We start from the raw sequence: 20,230 nt of genomic DNA on the forward strand, positions 1-20,230 counted from the left end.
GCCAGAGGTGAGAGGTTAGGGACTTCTAAGGTCTTCCCTGGACACATGCAGAGCCCTGCACATGCTTGTGGCCTTCTAGATTCTCAGGAATATGCTGGAGATTTTCAAAGCTCCCTATAAATATCTCATTGCCCAATTTTTCCTTTAAGTTTTTTGTTCACCCTATTACTAGCTCTGATGGTATTACCACTTCAAGCAGCTACAGTGTTAATTCCCGCTGGTATTTTTCAACAAAGACTCTAGAGATAGAAACTTTGTACATAGCAAGCTCCGCTGCTGCTGCTGCTGCTAAGTCGCAAGCTCTAAGTCTGGTCAAATAAAGACAAGTCCTTAGAACGGAGCTTTGCAAGGAGCTGCCATACAGGCCAAATGGTGACAATTCTCTAGAGATGGGGCTTTTGGGACGCTCCAAAGCCATTAAGTTTCTTCCAGTGGCTGCTGAGCCCTTGATTTTCACAGTCACCATAGTGGTGAACCTGTTGGTTTTCAAGACTCCTCTGGAGAGAGGGATAGAAAATGAACAAGTTAAAAATTTATAGTGTGGAGTTCCCTGGTGATCCCAGTGGTTGAGAGTCCACCTGCCAATGCAAGGGACACGGGTTTGACCCCTGGTCCGAGGATTCCACATGCTAAAAGGCAGCTGACCCACAACTACTGTGCCCGAGCTCTAGAGCTGGTGAGCTGCAACTACTGAGCCCATGGGCCCCAACTACTGAAGCCTGCACACCCTGTGATCTGTAACAGGTTAAGCCACCATAACGAGAGGCCCATGCACTGCCTCCCACTCACCACAACCCTAGAAAGCCTCAGGCAGCAACAAAGACTGAGCAGAGCCAAAAATTTTTAATAGTTAAAAAAAAAGATTTACAAAGTTCACTCTTCCCATGGAGATTCAGCCATTGTCCCTAAATAAATGCTCTCTGAATTTTTAAAAGTGTTTAATGTTCAGAGTTTTGAAAATTTCTGACAATTTTTGCCAGAGTTTTCATTGCTTTTGCGGAGGAGACCTTTGGAAGCTTTCACCCTACTATTCCAGAAGTGTTCATCCCTGCTGTAGTTCTAGCACTTCATTTCCACCCAGTGCAGTACTAAATGATGCACTAAGTACTCAATTATCTCACTTCTTTACAACCACTGATAAAGGGGGAAGACAGCAAGGAGATCAAACCAGTCAATCCTAAAGGAAATCAACCCTGAATATTCACTGGAAGGACTGACGCTGAAACTGAAGCTCCAATACTTTGGCCACCTGACGTGAAGAGTTGACTCACTGGAAAAGACTCTGATGCTAGGAAAGATTGAGGACAGGAGGAGAAGGGGACGACAGAGGACGAGATGGTTGGACGGCATCATCTCATCGACTCAGCGGACTTGAGTTTGAGCAAACTTTGGGGGATGGTGAGGGACAGGGAAGCCTGCAGTGCTGCAATCCGTGGGGTCACAAAGAGCTGGACTGACTGAGCGACTGAACAACAACAAATAACTATCTACATTTCAGAGGTAAAGAAACAGAGATTTAGATTAGCAGGAACTTGCCCCAAGGCCCACTGCTAAATGGCAGAACTTATAACCAGGCAATTATTCCAGAGCTTATATGTACTTTTAAATATCAAATGATATGTACTCTACTATTAGCCTTATCCAAAAATGCAAAGGAGAAGTTTAAGTGTCAGCATTATTTAGATAGTGTGTGTGTATATATATATATATGTGTGTGTGTCTATTAGTCCAGAGGCAAAAAAAAAAAAAGTAGACAGAAATGATCTGACATTATATACTGTCGGCTTTAAGTAATATATCCCTTTATATTTCACAGGAAATATATTATGCTAAAAGAATAGTGTTTTTGAGGTTAAAAAGAAAGATAACAGTTTAAAAAATTAGAGTGGAAATTCTTTAGATAGTAAGTAGTTTAAAGTTTTGTACCACTGTCAAAACAAATAGGATCCATATACACCTACCAGTAGAAAAAAATCCTAAAGAGGAAACTAGGGCTCCAATTAAACTCGCTACATAAAATACTTTATACTAATAAGAAGTGAACAAAACCAACAATGAGAGATTCCAGAGTCAAGCCTTGATTTATTAGTCTATCTTGCTTATTTGTTGGTTTGGCTGAGGTGACTGTGTAAATAAGTCTCTTAAAATAAGCTTGCAGCTGTGAAAATACATCACATTGAAGATCTGACACTAGCTAACATTATCATCAACTCTTCCTAAGAGACAATGACAACTCAGAATTTACTAATTTAGAATCTAAATTAAATTAGGATTGAATTTTTTTAAAGCAAATCACTAAATGATGGCTTAAATTCTTATTTTAGAATATATCTTAAAAAAAGAAAGAATATATCTTAAAAAAAAAAAGAATATATCTTATAGTAAGATTTTTTTGGACAAAATTCCTAAAAACTTTAAAAGGCTGCAGAAGAAGGTTAACATTTTACTAGAGCTGAGATGTTACTTCAGAAGTGGAAGTCAGTAACACAGTTTAATCCCCACATATGGAAACATGTAATTCACCATGAAAAAGGGTTCTTTTCTTTGCTAGCTGAAACTTGAAATGCCCTTTATTTCTAAACTATTTAACATCTCAAATTACTTCCCCCATGCCTTCCAAGAGATGCAAGAGAGACTGGGCCTTATCTTCTTTGGCAAGCAATGACTTTGCTGAATGTGAAGTAATATTTTTAAAAGCCCTAATATTTTTAAAAGCCTCTGAACAACCATGAAAGAAATGTCCAAAGTCCCAAAACTATTATAAGTTGGATCATAAAATAGGCAAAGTTCAATTTTAATATAGACTATTTTTAACATTTACATTTTCCTTTCAAAATAACCACCTAAAATTATAAATATGACTTACAGTTAAAGAAAGCAGGATGACTATATCGCCTATCTCACTAATAGAAAAAAAAAAAGGAAATAAACTTACAATAACTGCCTTCTAAAATGGCACTCATGAGACTTCCCTGGTGGTCCAGGGACTAAGAATTTGCCTTCCAATGCAGGGGACACGGGTTTGATCCCTGGTTGTGGAACTAAGATCCCCATGCCATGGGGCAACCAAGTCTGAGTATCATGTACATGTGACCACAATGAAAGATCCTGCATGCTGCAACTAAGATCCAATGCAGCCAAATAAATAAACATTTTTAAATTATAAAATAAAATACAAAATGCCACTCATGTTCATTCTCCCTTCCTGGAGTTTCATACCTCATCTCATGTTGAAGAGGGCTAACCTGGGTAACCAATAACAGATAGAAATAATGGTGTGTGATTTCTGAGGCTAGATCAAAACAATCACTGCTTCTGTCTCACTCTCTCTTGTGGAAGCCAGGTGCCATGTTATGAAAAGGCTCAAGCAGTCCTATTGAAAAGTCCATAAAATCATAAAAACATAGGTTTCCTACCAAAAGGTAGCACCAACATGCCATTTACATAACTGACCTTGGAGCAGATTCTCCAGCTCCAGTCAATCTTCATGACTACAATCTAGATGACTACAGCCCCGGCCAACATACTTGACTACAGCGTACAAAAGACCTCAAGTCAAAACCCCCCAGATAAACCATTTCCACATTCTTGATCCTCAGAACAACAAGATAATAAATGTTTGCTATCATTGTTACTGTTGAATGGGAAATAACTGGGGGAGTGGGCAGGTGTCCATCCTCAGGACTTTTGGAATCACTTCTTGGCGCTGGCAACCTTGGTGACCTTGAGCATGCTGAACTCACAAAACCTTGCTCTGGGGGCAGCCTTACCCATCGTGACAATGTCACCAATCTGAATGCTCCTGAAGCAGAGCAACAGGTGAATGGACATGTTTTTATGTATTTTGGGATATAATAGAGGTGTCTCAGGCGATGAAAATGGTCCTCTGCATCTTCATCTTAGTCACCACACTAGACAGGATCTGCCCTCAGATGGAGACGTTACCAGTAAAGGGATATTTCTTGTCAATGTAGGTGCCCCCAGTGGCCGTCTGGGTGCCTAGAAGCCCAGACCAACGTTCTTGTATTGTGAGAGCCTCTCCTTGATAGTTTCTTCAAGCAGGACCCTCTTTCTATTTTGAAAAATGGTGTCTGCTGCCTTTGGTAGGCACGCTCAGTCCAGGAGTCATTCCTTATCTAATATATGTGACTCTAGAATTAAATACCAAAACAACAGGCCCTTTGGATTAGTGCTCAGGACTTAGTTCTCACAGGACTAACCCTAAGGCCCATGACCTCCAGAAAACCACCCCATAAGCCTTGGATTTTAAGAAGGAGACTCCTAAAATGCTTGAGCCTCTATTAAACCCCGACTGGGGAACCCCCAGGATATATAGAAGACTCTAACATAGGCTAACAAACCAGCACATGCCCCCTACCTGATTTAATCCCTAGCAAACTGAGGACTCTGGCAATTAACCTCTGAACTGGAGCACATGGTCCCACCTTTTAAGACACACTCCTGAGACCTGGGACAGACCTACAGTCTTGGCACCAACCCCCAGTCCACATCTGGATTTTATTGGTTTTAGGACAATAAATTTTGGGTAGTTTATTACATAGCAACAAGTTACTAATATAACAGTGGAAAGATACACAGACTTCCAAAAACTGGAAAGATACACAGACTTCTAAAAACTGGAAAGCAAATGGAAGTGTGTTGACAGATGAAAGAGATGAGGAAGCCATAGTCCAGAATAAGTTCAAGAGAGTGAGTGAGTGAAAGTCGCTCAGTTGTGTCCAACTCTTTGCAACCCCATGGACTATGAAGTCCATGGAATTCTCCAGGCCAGAATACTGGAGTGGGCAGCTTTTCCCTTCTCCAGGGGATCTTCCCAACCCAGGGATCAAACCCAGGTCTCCCACATTGCAGGCGGATTCTTTACCAGCTGAGCCACAAGGGAAGCCCAAGTTCAAGACAGGATATAGTCAAAGAGGAGCACCAGGCCCACAGTGAGCAGGTATGAGGGCGGGACTGAAGAAGAGGGATTGAAAATGGGAGCTTAAATGGAAGTCTGCGTCCAGATAACTGCAGCTGTCCTCTATCTTATTCTACTTTCTGCCACGGAATAGAAAGGCAGCTACAGGAAAACAAATTGGCAACCAGAGAACATTTCTTTTTAAAAATTACTTGAACAGGAATTCCCTGGCTGTCCAGCGGTTAGGACTCCGTGCTTTCACTGCCGAGGGTCAGGGAACTAAGATCCCACAAGCCATGTGCCATGGCCAAAAAACAGAACAAACTACTTGCACCACCTGGGGAAAGTAAGTCTGCCAGGGTGAGAAATGGACCTGCCAGAGTAAAGCCCTTTCAATTCTGCATACAGGTGTGCCCTGATTACTGGCCTATCTCCAGGCCATTCATCCTAAAGAAATGCCTGCCAATCAACAACCTCAAAGAAATCGACTGAGCCCAGTTATCCTTCCCTGTTCACCTCTTCCAGAAGAAACAAACATAAAACAAGGCTGTTATCCCACACAAACTGCTTGAGAAAATCAACCCAGTCACCAATTAGGCTTTCAAATTTGAAAAGAAAACCATCAGTACGAAAATGAAAGCCCAAGATAAACAGACAAAATTGACCCCAGAGGAAATAAGATAATTCTGGGTTGTTATAAACAAGTGCTATCAAGTCAGAGAGGTACAGCAAAAGCTTTCCAAGTTTCCTTTTAGAGTATGATTAGAGGTACCTGAATTATAGGAAATAAAACTTTCTCTTTAAAGAGCACCCTAGGGACTTCTCAGGTGGTCCAGTGGTTAAGAATGTGCTGTGCAATGCAGGGGACACAGGTTCAATCCCTGGTCTGGGAACTAAGATCCTACCTACTGAAGAACAACCATGCTTGTGGGCCACGGTTACTAAGCCCCTGCCTGCACTGAAAGATCCCACACACTGCAAGTAACACCCAACACAGCTAAATAATTAAATAAATTTTATTTAAAATTATATTAAATAAATATAAATTTATTTAAAAATAAATAAAGAGAACCTTACAATTTATATATTAAATTCATATACAGACACACAATGGTAATTCTAAGAAAAACTAAATTTACAGCTAAAAAATACTGTTATTGTTGCTTAGTCATTAAGCCACGTCCCACTCTTTGCAACCCCATGGACTGTAGCCCTCCAAGGTCCTCTGTCCATGGGATTTCCCAGGTAAGAATACTAGAGTGGGTTGCCGTTTCCTTCTCCAGGGGGTCTTCCTGAACTAGGGATCCAACCAGCATCTCCTGCTTGGCAGGCATGTTCTTCTACCACCAAGCCTACTGGGAAGCCCTTTGCAATTTTAGTTTCTACCTATTAAATGACGACAGAGGACAAGATGGTTGGATGGCATCACCAACTCGATGGACATGTGTTTGAGCAAGCTCCAGGAGTTGGTGAAGGCCAGGGAGGCCTGGTGTGCTGCAGTCCATGGGGTTGCAAAGTGCCAGACACGACTGAGTGAACAACAACAACAATTAAATGACAATCCTTTTAACAGACAGGAAAGTCAGGAGAGTACTCAATGCAGTGGCACCCTAACATTAAAAAGACTTTTCAGAACTTGAAAATTATGCTAAGTAAAAGAACATCAAACACAAAAGATCACTAAGATTCTATTAGTATGAAATGTTCAGGATAGGCAAATCCACAAAGATAGAAAGTACAGGAGTAATTGCCTAGGACAGTGGGGTAGGAGAGAAAAGGAAGTGATTACCAATAGGTCGGAGTTTCTTTCGGGGTGATAAAAATGTACTGGAATTAGAAAGTTTGCACAACTCTGTGAATATACTAAAATCACTCAACTGTACAGTTTAAAAGAGTGAACTTTTATAGTACATGAATTATATCTCAATAAAGGTATTAGTTTAAAAAAAAAAAAGACTTTTCAGAGAAAAAAAGGCTCTGGTTCCAAACCAATGTCTGATAAAGCTTATACAGGAGAATCTTGTTAATCACTTTCAAAAATGACTGACCAACCTTAGAGAAAAGTCTATGCCAGGACTTGCTTTAATCTAAATATTTAGGCAAAAACTCTTTCTGATAATTTTGAATTAAAGCTCTCAAATTATCACAAACTGTTTTAAACTTTCCAAGGATTTCTGGTCGTATTTTCTTAACAACTTTCTTCATTGAACAGTTATTTTTTTCTGCTAAGTTCTTGGCAGATAGTAAGGGCAATTAAAAATAATTTAGCAAACATTTCTTAAAAAGGAATTTATCTTGGAACATTCACATTCTGAGATCATACATTTATACTTAGAAGCATTCCTAGGAGGTTTCGCCGATAGTGAGCCCTTCCTGTGGTATTCATGCATTTTGTTTCCATAATTTATCAAACCTTTGTAGCTTAAACCACATGATTCAGCATCCTACTTCTGGGTAAGTATCAAAAGGAAATGAAATCACTATCTTGAGATACCTGCACTCTCATGTTCATTGCAACATTATTCACAAGAGCCAAGTTGTTTCCACAACTCAAGTGTACATCAATTGATGAATGGATAAAGAAGATATGGTATACATAAATAAATGTATATATAGTCAATCAAATATTATTCATCCATGAGAAAGAAATCTTGTCATTTGTGACAATATGTATGGGGCAGGATCTTGAAGGCATTATGTTAAGTGCAATAAGACAGAGAAGGACAAATGCAGTTCACCCTTGAACAATGTGGGGATTAGGGGAATTGACCCTATCTGTGGTTGAAATCGGAGAAGGCAATGGCACCCCACTCCGGTACTCTTGCCTGGAAAATCCCATGGATGGAGGAGCCTGGTAGGCTGCAGTCCATGGGGTCGCGAAGAGTCAGACATGACTGAGCGACTTCACTTTCACTTTTCACTTTCATGCATTGGAGAAGGAAATGGCAACCCACTCCAGTGTTCTTGCCTGGAGAATCCCAGGGATGGGGTCGCAGAGAGTCAGACACGACTGAAGTGACTTAGCAGCAGTGGTTGAAATAGTCATCCCCCCATTTCCTTTTTCAGGACCTGCCTTGGATACCAAAGTCTTCAGATGCTCAAGTCCCATAGTTGGCACTTAGTATTCACAGTTTCACATCCTTGGATTCAACCAACTGCAGATGATGCAGTATGTATTTATTGAAAAAAATACCCACATATAAGTGCATCTACACAGTTTAAACCTATGTAGGGTCAAGGTAAACTGTACTGTAGGGTATCACATAATTTTGATCTAAAAAAGCCAAACTCATAGAAACAGAGGATCAGAATGGTGGTTACCAGGAGCAGCATGTGGAAACAATTGGGGAGATGCTGATCAAAGGGTACAAACTGCCAGTTAGAAGATGAATGTTCTGGGGATGTAATGTACAGCATCATGACGCTAGTTAACAGTACTGTATCATATGCTTGGAAGCTGCTAAGAAGAGCAAATCTTCATACCACAAAGAAGAAAGGTAATCATGTGAGGTGCTGGAGGTAATAACTAGCCTTATTGTGGTAGTTATTCCAAATATATGTTTCAAATCATCGCTTTGTACAGGTTAAACTTCATGTTATAAGTCAATTGTGGTGGGAATGCAAGCTAGTACAGCCACTATGGAAAACAGTGTGGAGATTCCTTAAAAAACTGGAAATAGAACTGCCATATGACCCAGCAATCCCACTTCTGGGCATACACACTGAGGAAACCAGATCTGAAAGAGACACGTGCACCCCAATGTTCATCGCAGCACTGTTTATAATAGCCAGGACATGGAAGCAACCTAGATGCCCATCAGCAGATGAATGGATAAGGAAGCTGTGGTACATATACACCATGGAATATTACTCAGCCGTTAAAAAGAATTCATTTGAACCAGTCCTAATGAGATGGATGAAACTGGAGCCCCTTATACAGAGTGAAGTAAGCCAGAAAGATAAAGAACATTACAGCATACTAACGCATATATATGGAATTTAGAAAGATGGTAACGATAACCCTATATGCAAAACAGAAAAAGAGACACAGAAATACAGAACAGACTATTGAACTCTGTGGGAGAATGTGAGGGTGGGATATTTCAAAAGAACAGCATGTATACTATCTATGGTGAAACAGATCCCCAGCCCAGGTGGGATGCATGAGACAAGTGCTCGGGCCTGGTGCACTGGGAAGACACAGAGGAATCGGGTGGAGAGGGAGGTGGGAGGGGGAATCGGGATGGGGAATACGTGTAAATCTATGGCTGATTCATATCAATGTATGACAAAACCCACTGAAATGTTGTGAAGTAATTAGCCTCCAACTAATAAAAAATTTAAAACAAAAATAAAATAAAATAAAAAAAAAATAAAATAAAATAAAATAAGTGAATTGTATCTCAATGAAGCTGGGGGAAAAACAGAAAGATAACTCTGTCTATAACAATCCATAAAAAGCAGAGGAAATAGCTACTTTATAAAACAAGTCGATATGTTTTGTGTGTTGCAAACTTACAAGTATAAAAATATAAGGAAAACTGAACTCAGGAGATGATACTGTAAGCAATAGCTAAAATACACATATGCAGAAAAATCTTGAGAGGATGAAAGATTATGGTCTGCACAGCTTTAAAGAAGGCAGAGTCAAAGTTTAGGGAAAGGGCGTTGGAATACCTAAGCTTTCCATACTAGAGCTTGAATCCACACATCAATAACAGATGTGTGATACTATTTATCTGAAAAAGGACAGCAGTAATATCTAAGAATCTACCATAAAAATGAAACAATTCTAAGATAAAATTGGCGATATGTAATTTTTAAAACTGTCTCAAGTAGAAAACATTATAAGCAGATGACCACTTTGCAACCTTCTCTTTGGATAAAAAATTTAAGTCTCAAAAAAAAAAAAAAAAAAATTTAAGTCTCAGCATAAAACAAATTACCCATAAATCCATAATTTAGTGATCACCACTGCTTACACATTAGTGTATTTATATCTAGCCTTCTTTCCCTCAGCTTAAATACTCACGTGATACACCACATACAGATTTTACTTCATTACAAAATTACAAGCACACACTCTCTATACTCATTTCACTTAATTTATGTTCCCATGTCATTAAAAACATTGGAAGTGTTTTTATGGCACTAGAATATTTCAAGTTATGGATACTCCATAATTTGGTATTACACTGTTTTCAGTTTTTCATTATTATTTAAAATGCTACTGTGAATAGTTTTTATATATAAATCTTTGAATCTCATTTCCTTGGGAAAAAAATATCTAGAAACATGATTTCTCAGCTAAACAATCTGAATAATTTTAAGATTCTTAAAGATGAATTGCTTTCCACTAACACACTGATATGCCTCATCCATAATCCACAGTCTAGGAAAGTGTTCACTTAAAGTCTATGTTTACATGTCCACCTCTCTAAAGAGACTCTGAACTCCTGTGGGAACTTAAGTTCATGGTATATTCATCTTTGTATCCTGGTATCTACCACAGAGTTGATACTAAATAAATGGCTACTGAACTGAGTTACAGCACAATGGCAAAACAGTAATGTTCAGCTGAAAAAGAAGAAGAAATCCTCATTAGGAACAAACATGTCCTACCTCTGCTGCTGAAGCAAAAGAATCGTTTGATGCAACACTCAAGGTGTCTCTCAGGCCGAAGTCATCCGCATTCCCTTTCATGGTGATATCTGTATCTTTATCTGAAAAGAAAAGGCAAAAAGTTCAGAAGTTGACATTCCTTGTCATTGCCATATTTCATATTCTACTGTTGACTTTTTCTGTTTTTCTGTTTAAACTTCAGTCTTTATTAGAATTCTGGAATCTAAAAGAAAAACAATACAAACTGATGGGATATACTCTAACCAGGCTCTCAAAGTGTTTCACCCTGACGCTGAACACCACCAAGCAGAGAAGAAAGTACGATATAGTATACAGGAAACACTTTCATTTTTAAAACAGATTAAACTATTTCAGATTTTTAAAGCTTTTGAGTAAATAACAAATTGGTATATAATAACTGGAGTTGATTATCTACCAAGCACGGTAAATCAGTATATGTTATACCACAGGTAGTCTGAAACACAGCAATTTAAGTTGCAAGTGGCCTTGCCCAAATTGAGATAACTGGCAGATTCATTTACATTAAATGAGTTATCAGCATATAATGCTGTCTGGCTAGTCACCTGTGATAAAGCAACAATTAAAATAATTCAGGAAGATTTTAGTCTTTAGGGTCTACTTTAAAACACTGAAAGGCCTAAAGTGATCAGGGTAGTTGGCTGATGTTGATTCTGCTTACTTGAAGGTCAAATATAACTGCCCTCATTTTCATTTATTTATTTTTTTGCCACAGCACAGTGACTTACGGGTCTTAGTTCCCCAACCAGGGGTTGAATCTGGGCCCTTGGCAGTGAGAACACAGAGTCCTAACCACTGGACTGCCAGGGAATTCCCCACAATGATTTCAAAGGATTGAAAAAGCTTAAAGGCATTTCTAAATGATTAATTTGACCATACCAAGACAGGCTACCTATTACCAACACCTAGCATTCTGAATGTGAATGTCAGTATCTTCACATACTATCATCCAGAATCTTCACTGTTGATATCATACTTTCATTGGTACAGCCACTATGGAGAACAGTACAGAAATTCCTTTAAAAACTAAAACCAGAACTACCATATAATCCTGCAATCCCTCTCCTGGGCATACACATCCAGAGAAAAACGTGGTCCGAAAGGATACATGCACCCCAATGTTCAATGCAGCACTGTTTACAATAGCCAAGACATGGAAGCAACCTCCATGTCCCCCAGCAGAGGAATGGAAAGAAGGTGTAGTCCATCTATACAATAGAATATTACTCAGCCATCATAAAGAATGAAACAATGCCATCTGCAGCAACATGGATGGACCCAGAGATTGTCGTACTGAGTGAAGTAAGTCAGAAAAAGAAAAATATGCATGATACTGCTTATACGCAAAAGAAATGATATAAAGGAACTTACAAAACAGAAAGACCCACAGACTCAGAGATTGAACTTATGGTTAGGGGATGGGGGAGGTATGTATTGGGAGTTTGGGGCTGACACATACACAGTGCTGTATTTAAAATGGATAACCAAAAAAAGAAAAATAAATAAATAAATAAAATGGATAACCAACAAAGACCTACTGTATAGCACAGGGAACTCTGCTCAATATTATGTAACAACCTAAATGGGAAAAGAATTTGAAAAAGAATAGATACACGTGTATGTCTAACAATCACTTTGCTGTACGCCTGAAACTATCACAACATTGCTAATCAACTATATTCCAATATAAAATGGAAAGTTTAAAGAAATTATATTTTCAAACAAATTCAATACTTATTTATAGATCTGACTACACTGTGTGGCAAGCAAGTGACATTCTTCAAATTCTATCACAAGAATAAAAAAAGCAAAGAACAAAACATACAGATTTTTATTTTCATTTTCAATCTGCTAAGTATGTCAGATACTTTATCTTCTTTGAAAAAAAATCAGAAATCTCTTTGGCTTTCATTCATCCAGATTTTTATTCCATCATTTTCCCCCAAATAAAGTTCATTATCTTTACCATAAGTGTTCCAAATCCCATTTACAACCCCCAAGTACCAGAAAACAGACATTTTGTGATTCTCTACAGGAAGTGTAAAGTTTTTAAAAAGTCCAAACCATTAATTTAGTTGAAATTCAAAAGATTTGCAACCAATTATAATCTCTAAGCCAAGCAGAAGAGCAAATTGGGACAAAGTTCATCAATGCTTATCAGTTAAGTATAAATACACATAGCGTATTTTTATCTACTTTACATTTGGTGGGACCATAGTTGACATTTTAACCATTTAAATTCCAAATTTAAGTTATAATTGTTTTCCAACCAAGCTTACATCAGTCATTTTAAAATACCTAACTTCTCAGTTCAAAATCCTACTAATAAATAACTATTAACAGAACAAAATCTGAGGTTAAAAAAAAAAATCTGAGGCTAAATTATTCTATTTTCAAAAACACAAGTCCTTTCAGGAATTTAAAATTTTTTCAAGCTTGAGAACAAATTGTTTTACACTTATAAATAGCTGTAATACTATTATTTGGGGCACTCAGTTATTCAGAAAAATTTCCAATATTCTCTTTTCAATGCATTTATGCTTTTTGAAAATTATTTACAAAATTAAGTAAGCATTCAAAACTTTCAAACTTTTATCTTCTTAATTATTTCCCATTGTTGGTACTAATTCTGCAAAAAGAAATCATAGTACAACCTTCAATAACCCAAAAGCGTATTTAAAGCAGGATTAAGTTACAAGTCAACTAAGTTAAATCTTGGTTCCATATGCCTTTCGCTATTTTCGGAGTGGAACACAGACATTTATCTTATGTCACTTTACCTTTCAGACATTACCCAGGAGCTGTTAAAAGTCTGTTTTACTTCACTCAACAGTAACTAGCCATTCAATGTCATCCAGATGAGTTACCATGGTTGTACTTTATTTTTAAAAAAATCTAACAAAGAAAAATGGCTCAGAGGAATTGGAAAGTTTTATTCATTAAACTCAACTTCATAAACCACAGACCATACTTCTCATTTCAGTAATTGTTATGATTTCTGGGATGGTAGCTTAATAATTATGAAGAGGAATAATCCATCTGTTTTTTAGATAAGCCAGCAAAAAGTATACAGAAAGAATATTGGGTAATATCTCAAATTAACTGCTTTCATGTAGTTTTAAAATTTAAAATACTTTTTCTAAAAGTATCATCAACTTAATTATTAAAAGACATGGAAAGCAAGGAAAATTAAAAACCAAAGGCTTCATCTAGTCAATAGTTTTAGAAACTTCTTACCAAATTCTTCTTAGGAAAAAAGTGCTAAAACTATGAGATATCATTACACATCTACCAGAATGATCAATTTGAGGAAAAAATGACCATTTTTTTGTTAAGGGTATACAGAAATGCAACTCACACATTACTGGTAGAAACAGTTGGTAAAACCACTGTGGAAAGCTTGGCCTTTACCTATGAAAGTTCAAGATTGCATTCTTATGACTTTGCAATTCTCTCCTTGGGTGTGTTTTACAGAAATACATGCTTAAATGCATAGAAATGTTCCTAACAGCGCTGACTAAGTAACCCCAGACTGGAAGGAAAACAACTATCCATCTACCATAGAATACACAAACTGTGGTATATTTATACAATTAAATAGTATACAACAACAGAACTGAATGAACTGCTGCTACATGCAGGAACACAAGTGAATCTTACAACATGTTGAGTGAAAAACATTATGCATGATTTCATTCAAATAAAATTTTAAAAAAACAGGCAAAACTAAACAACAGTGATCATGACTACATACTTGGTTGGTAAAACTATCAAGAAAAGCCAGAAAGTAAGTAGTATAACCTTCAGGACAGGGGGCTAATTTGGGGGGTTGGTAGCAGGGGTATTGATTGGGAGGGGGTACAAAAGAATCTTTTAGGGAGCTGGCAATGCTTTATTTTTCTATCTACTAACAGGAGGATATGATAAATCACTGTGATATTTTGTTTTGTGCACAGTTCTTCTAAGGGTTTAAATAAAAGGAAAGAAAAATGATGTTATCTATGGATCTTGGGCCCCAAGGGCTGAAAAAAACAATAAAATACTTTTCATATTTCAATGTTCACAATGATGCTGTAAATTATTATTAGATATGAATTTTATTCCCTGATAGAATAAGTATCTAAATGATGCTAAATTCAAAATGTCAAAAAATCTGGTAAGTCTGGTTAAGTACAAGAGCAAACTGAAAATAATTTACCTGCACCCTCTAAGGAAACACCAGTAGCAATAGTAGAGACTAATGCCATGCATGTGTACCACTCACAAGCTTTCTTCTCCAAGCTCACTGATTTTTCTTTGCTATATAATGATTGTTTTCAAATTTTAAGTGAGAATTTTTAGGTGGGGATAATCAACTATTCTCAGGAAGAAGACAAATTATGAGGTGTGTAATCTAATTGTAACAGTAAGATTGTGATTAATAAACATTTTATACATACTCAATGCCAGAAACCAAATTACATGTTTCACATGTATTATCTAATAATTCTCACAATAATCCTACCCTTTTTAGGTAGGTACTCTTTTTTTTCTTTTTATATATCAAAAAATTAAGGGACAGGAAGGTCAAGTAACTTGGCCCATAGTCACACCATTTAGAAATGGAATGGCAGGATTCAAACTCAGGTCATTTGACACCAGATTCCAGGTTATGAGGGCTTCCCTGGTGGCTCAGAAGGTAAAGAATCTGCTTGCAACACAGGAGACCTGGGTTTGATCCCTGGGTTGGAAAGATCCCCTGGAGGAGGGCATGGCAACCCACTCCAATATTCTTGCCTGAAGAATCCCATGGACAGAGGAGCCTGGCGGGCTAGAGTCCATGGAGTCACAGAGTCGGACATGGCTGAGCTAGTGCTAATTGCTGAGCCTCTCCTATATTTCTCCTGGGTCATTTTGCCTGTTATATGACTTTATCTTGTTTTGAGAGCACTGTTAAAATTCTCATGTTTCCATACACTAAATTAATTAAACTTATGATACTATAAACCTGAAATATGCAGCTTAAGCCCCTTAAGGATTCATCATTAACCTCAGAAATACCTATAAAAAGCTTTCCACATAATTGGATGAGTAAATACAAAAAAATGTACCATGGGTTACCTCACTGGCTCTTAGAGGAGCAGCTTTTTTTTTTTTTAACCTTCTTAAATAGTAATCCTAACATTTTTAAGAACATTTTTTTTACATGTCTCAATCACCCAGAACTTTTAAAATATTCACACACAGACATAAAATGTTCTTCTCTGGAAGAACACTGAAAGAATAATGTTTACTTTTAACTAAATAGTCATATAGCTTAGGCCAAAAATCTGACTGGATTCAAGCCTTCCTCCTCCTTTCACAATCTCATAATTCACATATTACTTAAGTTTTTTCCAAGGCAGAATTTGCTTGAAAGTTATAAAAAGAAAAAATCAGAAGACACTTCGGCTCTGGAACTTGGAACCTTAGGCCTGGATCTATTTTCTTTAAACCAATCCAAGTGGGTTTTTAACGTGTCTCACTTTTGCCATCCCCAGACATGGTTCATTTTCTGTCACTTAGAAGGCATCAGGTTTATTTTAACTTCAACAGATTCTAGTGGAGATTCCAAAGATGCCACTCTTCTTTTCAAATCCAGGCTGTCCACTGTGGATTTTGTAACACCAGCAAGAAGAGGATGTCTGCCAAATGTCTCAATGTCATCTGACTTCTATGTCAGCAGCTATTCTCCAGATGATTTTCAGCAGTTAAAATATGATTTGGAACCTTGTCTTTTTTATGGTTTTATTAAAAATGGAAAAGGTCCGCTGCTGACAAGACAAGCTATTTTCCAGAATCTTCTATAATCTGTTAAAATAATTAAGAAATCTAGAAAATTACTGCTGTTGTTTACTCTGTATGACTATCTGGTTCCATCCATACTGAGGATAATTTTTTATCCTCATTTACTTTAATACTAAAAAACAAAGTGGAATATAAAACCCAAAAACAATGGGGGGGGGGATTGGATGAAGGTAGCCAAAGATACAAATTTTGAGTTATGTAATGTACAACATGATAAATATAATTATCACTGCTGTATGTTATATATGAATGTTATTAAGAGTGTAAATCCTAAAAGTTCACATCACAATGAAAAAACTTTTTTTTCCTGTTTCTTCAATTTTGTACCAATATGAGATGATGGATTTTTGCTAAACTTACTGTGGTAATCATTTTATGATGTATGTAAGTCAAATCATTATTTTCTATGCCTTAAACTTACACAGTGCTATATGTCAATTATAGTTCAATAAAACTGGAGGAAAAAACACATAATTTTAGAAAATGGAAGAATTAAATGAGCTAACAGATGATATTTTTTTGATTTTTCCCTCAATGAGCCTTAACACTGAAAAGAGTAAAAATGAAACCTCCTAAAACAAAAGAAAGGCTATCTAATCAAATCAGTTCTTACTTTTTATCACGTACACAATTTTGCCTATATGAAACAACACATGCATAAAGCAGCCCCATACTATGGCACTACTCAAAACAATATTTCCACAACAGTTGTCTCTGGCTTTCCCTATTTATCAAACCTTCTTAGATGCCATGATTGGCCAATGAAACAACTGTGATTTCCTAACTGGGAAATCCAGCTGCTGATGTGAAACGAGTAACAGAAGAAAAGAAAAAGGAATAACAGCATTTTATATCTTTTTTTAGGAGAAGGAGAGAAGTAACTGGATAACCTAAAGGGCAAAAAGTAATAAAGGGTAGGTCTGATGTTATAGAGACTTTAATGGGGCCACTAGCACCGCTAGTCAATCTGTACACTACACAAAAGGTCCCTGGTCAATGGGACAAAGGCAGGCAGAACTCCAGCCCATGTCTTGGGCCTGTATCATCCTCGAAGATGAACCTTTTTCTTATCACAAAGGTGCCCTTCCCAAAGGGCTGTTGTTGTATAGTTGCTAAGTTGTGTCTGACTCTTTTGCAGTCCCATGGACTGTAGCCTACTAGGCTCCTCTGTCCATAGGCTTTTCCAGGCAGGAATACTGGAGCAGGTTGCCATTCCCTTCTCCAGGGATCTTCCCAACTCAGGGATAGAACCCACATCTCCTGCATTGGCAGATTCTTTGAGCCATGAGGGAAGCCCACTCCCAAGGGGCTACATAGGCCTTTATCGACATCAAACAAAGGCCTTGGATGGGTTAGTGTAGGTCCTGCACTTAGAAATCCAAGTGGGTAAGATATAACTTGAATACATAAAAAGCAAAGGCAAGAAACAGGAATTTCCCTTGTATGTGGTACCCCAGCAATTTTCATTATACTGCTCTCATCTCTGAACCTATTTTGACTTGCATATATGACACCAGTTAGACTTCATTTTGTAGTATTATTAAACATTTTGAAATTAAGATTATGAGCCTTAATGCATGACAGGAAGTTACAGGGCAAATTTCTCATGTGTTCTGAAATTTGCAGTATATATATTTAGAAGTCTGAGTATACAAGTTAAGCCTGTAATTCATGTCACCTCCTAAAAATAAACCCTCAGGGAGTTTATCCTCTGACCACAGTGATTCTGCATGGAAGGAAGGGGACAAGGTCTTAAAGCATCAACTCTGGGCTGTCTGACGTTTGACATAAGGTTGAGGTTATTTCCTCTTGCTGCCAGCTCTTTCAATCTCACTAAATGTTCTACCTGGCTGCTTACCAGAAAGAAGAACATTTCTCTAGTGGTCAGGAGGTCCCACTTTACAGCTTTCCTGTTCTCTGCCAGAGAATTTGTACAGTCAGTACTGCTGCTGCTGCTGCTAAGTCGCTTCAGTCGTGTCCAACTCTGTGCGACCCCATAGACGGCAGCCCACCGGGCTCCCCCGTCCCTGGGATTCTCCAGGCAAGAACACTGGAGTGGTTTGCCATTTCCTTCTCCAATGCATGCATGCATGCTAAGTCGCTTCAGTTGTGTCCGGCTCTGTGCGACCCTATGGGCAGCAGCCCACCAGGCTCCTCTGTTCATGGGATTCTCTAGGCAAGAATACTGAAGTGGGTTGCCATCTCCTTCTCCAACAGTCAGTACTAGGCTGGAAAAATCCCTAATTTCCCCTGTCTCAATGAAGTCCTATGCATAAGTAAGCAGAAAGAAAGATGGATAAAATACTTAAATTGTATCAGTAAATGCTCCCACAATCTCCTGCAAACAGGTAAATTTGATTAAATGACTTCTTATCATTCTCAGCGGCTCCCTTTGGCCTAAACGTATAAAACAAAGACCTGCAAGATTTATCTTCTGCCCACCTTTCTAGATTCCTTTCCCACCACTCTTACTTAAACTGTGTTCCCAAGATGTATCAAACAGCTTACAGTTCCCTAAACAGGCCCCACTTTCCACCTTGATCCATGTTGTTCCCTCCACTGGGAACACCCTTTTTTCCTATTCCTGATGGACATACTTCAAGCACACTTCTGCATGACACCTCCAGAGCACCTTCTAAACACATTATTACAGCACTTTTTTATTAAAATAAAAAATTTTAATGCCTATCTTCAAAGACAGATTCTGGGTTGCCTAAAAGCAAGAGTGAGACCTTCTTCACCCTAGTCCCTCCAGTGTCTTACACTGTGTTTGACATACACCAGAAAATCAAAGGTTTGCTAAATAAATATTCCAGCCCTAAGATTCTGAGTTCATTCTGTTAAAAAATAGATTATAAAGAGGCCTAAACACATATCTGAAATATGCAGTGATGCTGCTAAGCTACAAAAATTCCTGGTTTATTTCTAAGGGCTAAATTTATAATTTATTCGTACACATCACTATGAAAGAATTTCAAAGTCCTTTGCTTTAGCCAAAAAAATCAATGCTTATCAAACTTATGGCTTCAGAGTTGCCTTCTAACACAGTCATTGCAAACATGTACTATTCTTTATAGAATCTGTAAACATACAGCAACATGGATGCAACTAGAGATTATCATATTAAGTGAAGTCAGTCAGAAAGACAAATACCATGTGATACCACTTATAAGCAAAATCTAAAATATGACACAAATGAGCCTGTATATGAAGCAGAAATAGAATCATGGACATAGAGAATAGACTGGTGTTGCCAAGAGGGAGGGGGTGGGAGAGGGTAGGCGTGGGCGTCTGGGATTAGCAGGTGCAAACTAGTATATATGGGATGGATAAACAACAAGGTCCTACTTAGAGCGCAGGGAACTATATGTGATATTCTGTGATAAACCATAATGAAAAAGAATGTGTGTGTACACGTGTGTGTGTGTGTGTGTGTGTGTGTGTGTGTGTGTGTGTGTCTGTGCGCGCATAATTGAGATAATTTGCTGTATCTGTGCTTAGTTGCTTCTATCGTGTCCAGCTTTTTGCGACTCCATGGACTAGAGCTGCCAGGCTCCTCTGTCCATAGGATTTCCCAGTATTAGAGTGGGTTGCCATTTCCTTTTCCAGGGAATCCTCCCGTCCCAGGGATCGAACCTGTTTCTATTACGACCCCTGCACTGGCAGGCAGCTTCTTTACCATTAGCACTACCTGGAAGAATTTGCTGTATTGCAGTTATTAACACAACATTGTAAATCAACTATACTTCAATTAAAAGAAGAGAGAAATGTAAGCAAACTATAAAGCTCAATTAATTTTAGAAGAGATCTAAAATACAGATTCCT

At 37.9% G+C, this 20,230-nt stretch overlaps 1 protein-coding gene and 1 pseudogene across 1 annotated transcript in view; both read right to left on the reverse strand.

The window, feature by feature from the left end:
- Positions 1-20,230, reverse strand: part of MIGA1 (mitoguardin 1) — a 74,161-nt gene that overhangs the window by 16,734 nt on the left and 37,197 nt on the right. Inside the window, exon 8 of the mRNA XM_043876250.1 lies at positions 10,541-10,641. Within this exon, the coding sequence (XP_043732185.1) occupies positions 10,541-10,641 (101 nt within the window). The remainder of the gene's footprint in view (positions 1-10,540; positions 10,642-20,230) is intronic.
- On the reverse strand, positions 3,679-8,338 carry LOC122678282 (annotated as a pseudogene).

This window comes from Cervus elaphus, chromosome 20 (assembly GCF_910594005.1).
Source record: "Cervus elaphus chromosome 20, mCerEla1.1, whole genome shotgun sequence".
Taxonomy (NCBI): domain Eukaryota; kingdom Metazoa; phylum Chordata; class Mammalia; order Artiodactyla; family Cervidae; genus Cervus; species Cervus elaphus.